Source organism: Carassius gibelio, chromosome B25 (assembly GCF_023724105.1).
Source record: "Carassius gibelio isolate Cgi1373 ecotype wild population from Czech Republic chromosome B25, carGib1.2-hapl.c, whole genome shotgun sequence".
Taxonomy (NCBI): domain Eukaryota; kingdom Metazoa; phylum Chordata; class Actinopteri; order Cypriniformes; family Cyprinidae; genus Carassius; species Carassius gibelio.
In genome coordinates this window covers 21,601,936-21,612,096 of record NC_068420.1, presented here as the reverse complement: position 1 = coordinate 21,612,096, position 10,161 = coordinate 21,601,936, and the positions used below count along the sequence as shown (strand labels likewise).

Genomic DNA, 10,161 nt, shown 5'->3' with positions numbered 1-10,161 from the left:
CATACTGATTCTCAAAGGTTGCAGAGAAGATTGTTTTTGAACAGCTGACCATGATCTCAATACCATTGAGGCTGGCCTACATTGAATACAGTTTGGTTTCAGAGTAAATCATTCTAATGAAACTGCTACTTTACATTTAATAGAACAAATAAAATCTAAAGCTGACAAAGGAAGATTTGTTGGGGCTATATTTTTAGATCTACCTAAAGCCTTTTATACGGTTGATCATACAGTTCGTCTTTCTAAATTGTCTACATTTCAATTTTCATCTGAAGCTTTAGCATGGGTATCCTCATACTTGTCAAATAGAGAACAGTGTTTAAAAATAAAAGGAAAGTCCTGTGATTTGCATTATACAATAGGTGTACCCCAAGGATCAGTACTAGGTCCCTTACTGTTTAGTTTGTATATTAAACTCTGCAGACCCGGTACCGGGTCCGAAAATAGCATGCCAGATGTTTGTGTCTCATTTGCATATCCTTCCTTATATGGCATTTGCCCAGAAATGGGTTCATTTGAAAGCTTAGAGTGTTTTCTTTACAAAGAATACCATTAATTGGGGTTTTATGATACATAAAGTAGTCAAATTAAGCTAAGAAATATATTTCCCCCCCCCATAAATTTCCATCTAACGATTGCGAATACGTTTTCGTAAGAATGTGTATTTAAAATATTTTTCACAAAACAGTCAAGTCATATATCACAAGAAAGCTCTCATTCTCAGGAATCTGATGATGTAGATCATTTTATTGTGTGACAATCACAGATCGAATGATCTTCAACAGAATCGCGATGTAAAATTTCTCACCTTATTATTTATACATTTTGCACCGCTTCAGTCAGCCGCAAACAGCCACGCATACCTATATACTCGATATAATCTTTTAGATTAGAATCTCTTCTTTCAAACAAGACCATTTTTACGTTTCTGCGTGCTTCCATTGCTGAGATATAAAGCGTTTTGTACAAGTGCGCAAAAGCGCTCCAATGGCTGTATTATTGAAAAGATCTTCAAGTCATATAGACGGGTCTAAATGCCTTTTTTCTACTATAGAAAAAGATGCCTTTTTAGATACTATAGACGTCTGTTTTCTTTTGTGAAGCGCTATTTGTCCTGATAGGTGCAATTCACAAGTCGTTCCCTCCAATCGAAGCTGTGATTCAGCACCGCGGGGGTGCTGGAACTGGACAGCGACTGCCCACTCCTTTTCCGCTTGTGGAGACGCAATGATGTCTGGGAAACGGAGTTTTTTGCTGCTTCTAAACAAAGGCCACGCAGGGCAAAACTACTAATGGCCGACGCTCCGGATTTATAATGCATAATATTCATAAAACAAGTTACGGGTGGCCAACTTCGCCGTGGAGAGGTCAGGACGCGCATCTGGTAAGCCTATACGCGTGCTACTCGCTTTCATACATTTGATTCTTTATTCTGAGGCTTGGAAGCTTCGCTAGCAATAAGCTAATATGTTTATTTTCATAACTGTGCAGTGTTCGACCGCATCTCAGTGAATGTACAGTAATCCGTACAGTACTGGGGGAATAAACATAAATTAGTTTGTTGACGCTCCGAAGTTCGCGCAAAAGCTTCGGGGAGCTTGTTTACGCTGTATAGAAACCGAAACCAAAATACACGCTGATAAAAAATCAAAATATGAAATATGAAAGAGACCGGCAAGGTCTCTCAATCTCTACACGATGCAGAATAGACATAAATGAAACGATATGAATCTGGAGATTGTGGATTCTATTTTAGATTGTTATAGACCAGATATTTTTTATAATTTTATGCATGCTGCTATTGTGTAATATGAATTATTTTCTTTCAAAGACTGTTCAGAAAACCCACACACAAAAAAAGCACAATGTATTGAGATGGTTCATCATATGTGAAACAACATAAATAATACTATTTGTCACAAACAGCAGCTTTTTATGTAACTTCTGAGTGTTTTCTGTCAAATAATATACAGAGATCACATTATTCCATACTGCAAGTGTGCAAAAGATGACTTCATACTTATTTAGACAAAAATTTTATACAAAAATGCTATTATTCCTTCCTTCAGTTGGAATAGAATAACTTTTGCATAGATTAGGATAGAAAGAAATTTCTGTTTTCCTCTAATAGCTGACAGTTGGAAGAATCACAAGACATTTGTCTGAAGTTGCCAGCCCCTTCAATGCCTGAGTTATAACATTTCAAACTTCAGTTTACACAAATAAAATAAAAAAGCGCCTTGTTTTTTTCCCTATTTATTATAACACAGACAGCATATATTGTCATTTTTATCAATTTCAACAGTGTTTTATGTAATTTCAAAGGGTTTCCTTTGAAATTATACCAAACTTTCTGAGCTTACACTGTAGTATTAGTATAGGCAGGCATTCAAAATTAGGTAGGAAAATGAAAAACGGAAATCCCCAAAATAGCATTTGTGCTTAAGAGGTTTTAATGATCTTCCGCAACAGTGTGAAGGGACACAAGTACAAATGTATGCTGATGATAATTATCGAAATATCGATGGAAATTATCGAAAAGCTGAATAAGTATCAGGTCACACACACAGCAGTGAACACACACACACACACAGCAGTGAACACACACACCATGAACACACACACACAGCAGTGAACATATACACACACATACACACACACCGTGAACACACACACACACACACACTCCGTGAATACACACACACAGCAGTGAACACATACACACACACACACACACACAGACTGTGAACACACACCCGGAGCAGTGGGCAGCGTTTGGGAAGCAACTGGGGGTTCAGTGCCTTGCTCAAGGGCACTTCAGACATGGGTATTGAGGGACGAAGAGAGCGCTACAATTTAATTACAATTCATTTAGTTATTTACTCCTATGTTTTATTAAAGATTTATTTTGACACTTTATTTTGATATTTTTGGGAGGGGGCACAACAATACAGTTCTGCTTAGGGCACCCATTTGGACTAGTTATTCCCCAACACTGCTGATGTATGAAGAAGATGTGCCAAGCCTTCTGTGAGTTCACTCTTACACACAGTACACATTTACACAAATTTACACTTTTTAAAATAAAGTTACGCTTTATTTTAATGTGTCCTTGTTACACTGTAATTATACATTTAAGTACTGAAGAATATCAATTAAATAATATATGGTTAGGTTTACTTGCATTATAATAGTAAGTATATGTAACAAGTAAGTACGTGTAACAAGGACAGCTTAAAATAAATTGTTACCCAAAGCTTGATGTTTTTGTCTGTGCAGGGGGTTCACGCATCTTGCTGTCACACACCTCCCCGCGCAATGACGCGCGTTACGCGCAGGAATTCTCACGCGTGGATTGCTCGCGCGCCTGTAACGTAGCGCGTGACGCGTTGTGACTCCCTCACACACACACACACACACACACACACCCCGCTCCAGATCCACGGAGCGAGGGACGCTCGCGGTGTCTTTCCGTGGCAGCATGTCCACAGTGATGAGTGGCTTCGGGAACATGGCGAGTCTCGCGGATTTCGAGCCGCTCGCGGCGGTGATTCCCGCCACGAAAGTTGAGATCACCGTGTCGTGCAGGTGAGTGACGCGCTTCTGTGATGCCAAGCACTCATCAGCGCGTGCAGGTTCAATCGCAATGATAATCTGAGGGCTGTATTAGCATTTTGCATAATGCATTACGTTTTGAATGACTTTTAATGTCCGTTCTTGCTTGTGTTTCTTGCAAGGCTCTGCATTTCTAAAGTGCATCATTAGTGTTTGATTGATCGATTCTGATGCGTTTGATTAAAATAATCATCTCGTGCTGATATGAATAGAAATCGTATTATGCGTCAGTCATGAAATGTCGATTGATTTATAATAGGCAATGCAATAGATTCATCGATCAGAAATGTCATCACGTTTCACGAAGTCTGTATATAATGCACTATAAAGGTTAGAACTTCTGTTTGCTAAATTCATGATAACAGGACACATTCATGTTATGCATCTTTTTCTTCTTTACAGTGCAAAAACATGCAGCTGTGTATTATAAGGATTTTGAATGCATAATAGCCTACAAAAAGGATTCCGTCTATATGTTATAGAATGCATATGTAGTGGATTTATGATGCATTCCATCAGACAGTTCTTCAGTGTTGCATAATAGTTGCATCCATGAAGCACTGATGTGTTGAGAGGAATGGACTTCCTTTGACCTCAGAATTTAAATCAGATGCTTTGTTCAAAACTCACAATGGACACGCATTGATATGTAAAAAACTCCCGAATAACTGGAGTAATTCAGTCTATTCATTGTTCATGATTAAAATGTGTCTCTATCCACACCTGAGAAGAGTGCTGAGCTGATCATGTGTGTTATATTCACACTCAGAGCTCTAGTTCTGCGTCTAAAGATTCATACTATACCTCAATTAGGCATCTGTATTTGTGAAGGTGAAAACAAAAGCTATTCCTGGATTCTGCAGTGAAGCTTTTGACAGTCGAGCAGCAGAGAGCGCTTGAATCGACTGATTGACTGTTTCGTCTGAGCATATTGAAGCGAGACCCTCGGTGTCAATACACACCGCAAGAGAAAGAGCAGAGGACCACAAACAGAAGAAGCATGCTTGCTCTGGTCGACTTCATCTGTCAGTCAAAATCAGAAATGCAATCAGCTGTAAACCATTTTAGAGCTGAAAACATTTTCGACAAAAACCTCTATTACGAATGATTTAGGCAGGATATGAGTACTGCGTGCACTGTAAAAACCTGCTTCCTGCTCAACTGGAGATATTGAGTTAAAAAAAGCAATGCAATGAATTTTATTTTTAATTAATATTATTTAATGATTTGTTAATTTTATGAGGTGTTTACCTTATTACACATATTTGAAAGCCACAGCTTTTCGCAATCTTTCTTAGCGGATATGAAGTGTGCAATTTAGAATAAATTTTGACTTCATCTTTTTTCAACACTAATGTCAGTCTTGATGACTCTGTTTGCTGGTCAATGAGGGAGAGTTTTGACTGTTTCTAAGCCCCTCGGGGGACACGTCCTCACTAGTGCCACTAAACTTTCTCACACTTCATGCTTTAATTACATTCCTCATGAATTATTCCTCTGTGTTTCAGCACCATGATCTTAATATGAATGCGGAACGAGTCCGGAAGAGGAGCAGGGATAAACATGAATTAAAATCATAAGAGGACAGGGAGTGTTTGTGGATTTCTAATGGGAATGTGCTGTTTCGTGGGGAACAGCCGTGTAAATGTTTAATAAGGATTCTCGTTCTGGAGCGTTTCCTGTACTCTAGCTACCGGGATGTTTCGGCTCTGCGCTGTAATGGCCTTTTTAAAGGGTCTTTATTAACTTCTTTTTCTTCATTTCTTTCTATATCTACAGAAACCTCTTGGACAGAGACACCTTCTCAAAATCTGATCCAAGTAAGCTTTTTGGCATTATACCATATCACATTATAAAAGCATATTCATTTAGTCTGTCACGCTTTGAGATGTAGGTACAGAGATCAGTTTATCTGACAAAACTAGCTCATCTGAAATCACATTGCTAAGAGCAGTCTGGGCTGAAATCATGCTGCAGTTACAGCTCATCAGCACCGCAGGGAGCATCATTAGTGTGCAATATCTTACCTGCCTGCCTTAATTATTATGTTGTTTTATTAGAAAGCTTGATTGTGCATGAAACCCTGCTGTATGCGTATATTCTTTCATATGCAGGAGAGTATAATATTTGCATTTGCATTTCTTGTTTGCATCTTCACGTGGGTTGTGATTGAATTGTGTAATCCAGATGTTGTGTTCGGCTAACATTCACAGCTTTAATGATACAGATGTGTTTGACTGCAGGCCCTGCATTGTTCATTCTGCTGTATGGCTGATTGCACACACATACACACATGGGCACTCACACACACATTATATGCTCTAAAAGATTTTGTTTTGATTATTTCTCTGCTAAGAAAATTCGATGTTCCTCTTAAAATTTGGACAGTTATATTGTTTGAAAAGTAGATTATTTTCTGCCTTCATTTAAAAGGGTCATATTCTACACCTTTGTAATATTACATTTTCCCCCTGAAGATAACTTATAACATATTTAAAATAATAATTTTTTTATACTACGATTAGATTCAAAGGGATAGTTCTCCCATAAATGAAAAATCTGTCATTAATTACTCACCACCTCATGTCGTATCAAACCCGTTATCACTTCATGTTGTGTGTCCTTTTGCACACTAAAAGGTATCATCGTAGCGTCATAAAAAAAGGTTGAATCACTGACGTCACATGGACTACTTTAAAGGGGTCATATGATGTTGCTAAAAAGAACATTATTCTGTGTATTTGGTTTAATGAAATGTTTTTATGAGGTTTAAGGTCCACAAAATGTACATTATTGTTTCTCTTCTGTCCCCCGACTTTCTGAAACACGTAGATTTTTACAAAGCTCATCGTTCTGAAAAGCGAGGTGCGCTCTGATTGGCCAGCTATCCAGTGCATTTGATTGGCTGGATGCCTCAAACATGTGATGGAAATGTCATGCCCAGTGCGACTAGAAAAAAAATCATTAAAACCCATTATAAACAAGGCATTTGTTGCATCCAGTAGGGACATAATAACAAATTATAATGACTTATACTGTCTTTTTACGCGTTTGCGTTGCATTGCACCATGTAAACAAAACCATGTCTGCATTTGTGATCGGAGAAACGACAAACAACAAGCGCTACTCTATGCTGCTCAAAATTCACGTTTGAATCATAAGTAGTAAATCTTTTAAATATGTAAATGTACTTACAGACTGTGAGTCAGAACAGCCAGCGTTGTAGTCTACTCTCCCAGGAACAGGAAACAGTGCTCCATAAAATGTGCTGCACACATCTGAATACTTGGGTTGAACTGTTCTGGAATAGTGTTGCAAATACAACTTAAACACTGATTTCAAGTCGTGTCCTCTTTTGGAAGAACAAACAAAGTATTTTCACGTTCGCAATGAAAGACACAGCTTCTCCACGACATGGCAGCGGCGGCAGCAACAATAAAGTTACGCCTTCTTTCTTTGCGTGAACATTTGTGCGGTACTATGCAAATACTCCCACATCATGACGTTGACGTGGGGGTGTGTTAGAACGAGGTGTTTTAGGGGGGCGTGGACGAGTGTTTTTTACAAAGAATATCTCTTTGGGTTTGAGACTTTAGTCTTTGCAACTTTAGGGATCTTATCTATTCACGAACAGCTTTTAACAGTCCAAAGAGAAAGGAAAACTTGAAATTAGATTGAGGTGTCTGAATTTGTACTCGTTCTACGCAAAGATGAATTGTACATTTCTATATCAACACTACACAACACTACACAACACAACACATGATTGCATTACAGCAGAATGATGATTACAACTTGTACTTGTACTAGGAGTGCTAGGACTTGGACCATGTGAACGCTGTACCACCTGACCGCCACCAGGGGTTCTCAGTTTAGCCAATTGAAGAGCTTGATTAGTTTGTTCAGGTGTGTCTGATTAGGGTGGGAGCTAAACTCTTCAGGAAAGTTGACCTGGATGGCCAGAGTTCAGAACACCAGATTTAGGTGCTACTTAGGCTCTGCCTCTGAGTATGAAAGGCTTGGACAGCTCTGAGTAGAACGTCACGTGTTGTCATCTTTGTAATTATGACATGCTGTGAATGCAGCTCAAGGGACCTTATCCCATGTAGCACCGATCGGATGTGACCCGCGAAAGTGTAAGCAAGAAAAAAAGCACACATTTCCATCATTGAAAAACAACAGTGGCAAATGATGTCAACTTAGGTTAATGCTTTTCTGGGGAGTGTTGCCAATTCTGTGGTTTTAACACTATTGCCGTAGATTAAAGTGATCCCCCCACCTCCCCTGGAATGTGATTTGGATGCAGTGGACCCCTGATGGAGGGGAAAACAAAAGAAAAATGTGATTGGATGTAGTGTGTAGTCTAAATGCAAATATTGGATATGGGTCACTCTTAACAAAAGTTTAAAGTCTTTTTTGTAGCTGAAATTAACAATAGAGCAGAAAACTTTTTCATACAAATTATGATTACTGGGAAATATTACAGGGATATGTATTTTTACACCGTTCCTTGGACAATACTATGCTATCACGTCAAAACACGTTTACCTAAGTGCTATTTGTAAATTAATATATTTAGATATTTGCATCACATAACCAGCATTACTGTTGTAGTAAACTTGCTCTGTAGCTTGCCACAATAAAGGAGCTTAAAGGGGACAGCGCTGCCCATTTTTTTTACAAGTTCATATTATTCTTATAGGGTATTTATTAAATGTCTGTAACATACTTTTGTTTTCCTCAATAGTCAGGTAAAACAACACCCTGGTTACCTTGTAAAAAAAACAACAACAGCGCTGTTCACAGTGACCCATTTCAGTGCATGTTTCCTTAAATGATAATGAGCTACTGCTCACTCCGCCCCTCTTTTCCATGGGGCGTGTCATTATATCTGTTTATGGCTCGGAGGTGGTCTTATTCAAATAGCTAGCTATCTACATAGAAATGAGCTGAGCGGGAAGACATGCCAGAAACCTAACTAAATGCAAAAAAGATAAAAAAGTAAACATTTCATCCGATGCTCCCTTTAAAGTCTTGTAAAACCTATGGTTGCTTCAGCAAATGTTTTTATTACACATTTACTTTTGTTAACACTATATGCTGATGTGTATGTGGTAACTTCTTTTTGAACACAACAGAGCATTAATCATTGAGTGTCACTCGCCAACCGCAAGTTTTCAAGCATATTGAATTCTGAACCCAAGGTATACTTGACTTTTTCACTAACGCTTAGAGAACATGTAGCTGCACACCAATGAAGAGATAAGTGAAATACTAAATAGATCTCATTTTAACTGTATTCATCATTATGAAATGCAGATGATACATATAGACTTGAACTACTGCATTAGTGCAACAAGAAATTATTCTTCCCCTAAACACCAAATATATAGCCTATAATATGACATCAAGCGCTGTGGCTGCCACACACACACAGGCAGTGAGCGATGAGTCTATATTTAGCCGTCTGGAGTCCCTGATTCCAGCGTCTTTTGGCCGGTGAATGTAGGGAGGAGTTGTAGCACTGCATGACTGGCCCCATCACGTCAGCACAGCTCAGACTCAGCACATGTGCCGCTCCATATAAGAAGACTCTCCTGCAGCACTGATGATGATGATGAGGGTGACGATGAAGGCACTGGAAGCCTTATGAAGGGCTAGGGATTGTTTGTGTTTGTGTGACATTTTTACTTTATGTACACTACCATTCAGTGGTTTTTCAGTTATCCAATGACTAGGCCAATGTGCAAACGTTTTGACCCTGTAGTTACTTCCTAAATCTATAGAACTGCTTTGATAATGGGGTTCAGATTAAATAAACCAGGCCTGATTACTGCCAGAAGTGATCAATAAAATCAAAGCTTAAATAGAATGTTTTCAAAAGTATGAAGCTGGTTAAAAGGTCTCACCCAGTAACCTACTATATCAAAAAAATAAAATAAATTCTTGAACTCCAATGATCCATCGTTAGAGCATGGTTAGAGTAAAGAAGAAGAAGAAGAAGAAAACTCTCCACAGTAGAGAACCTTCCCAGAAGTGTCCATCCTTCCAAAGTTCCTCCAAGACAACAGTGCCAACTCATCCAGGAAGTCACACAAGACCCAAGGACAGCGCTGATGGATCCATACAGGTCGCTGATCATGACTCCCCCATATGAAAGATACCAGCAAAAATGGCAACAACGGAAATCCCAGAAGACTCATCTGACCCTCAGAGCTTCTGGGAGAATATTTTGTTGACGAAATTGAAAGTTGAACAGTTTGGAAGACAGTGTCCCCATCATACTTGCAGTCAAGCCTCGTGTGGCAGTTTGCTGATGTGCCTGGGCAACTTGCAATAGTTGTGGGAAACATGGATTCTGCTCTCTACCTGAAAATACTAAAGGAGAATGTCCTGTCTGCAGTCTGTAAGTTAAAAAAAAAAAATAGATTTTTGCCATATGGGATGGAGGTTCAGTGCATCCTTCTGCCACCCGAACACCGCTTCCTCAATTATTGTTGTCCCAAATAAATAAGGATAGGGGGATTATTCTGAAGCCCTCCCCTT

General features: G+C 38.9%; 1 protein-coding gene across 1 annotated transcript in view; it reads left to right on the top strand.

Moving 5' to 3' along the window:
- The first annotated feature begins 3,427 nt into the window (after positions 1-3,427).
- Positions 3,428-10,161, top strand: part of LOC128014431 (copine-8-like) — a 64,353-nt gene continuing 57,619 nt past the window's right edge. The window contains exons 1-2 of the mRNA XM_052598019.1: positions 3,428-3,588; positions 5,395-5,435. Of these exons, the coding sequence (XP_052453979.1) occupies positions 3,482-3,588; positions 5,395-5,435 (148 nt within the window). The 5' untranslated portion in view covers positions 3,428-3,481. The remainder of the gene's footprint in view (positions 3,589-5,394; positions 5,436-10,161) is intronic.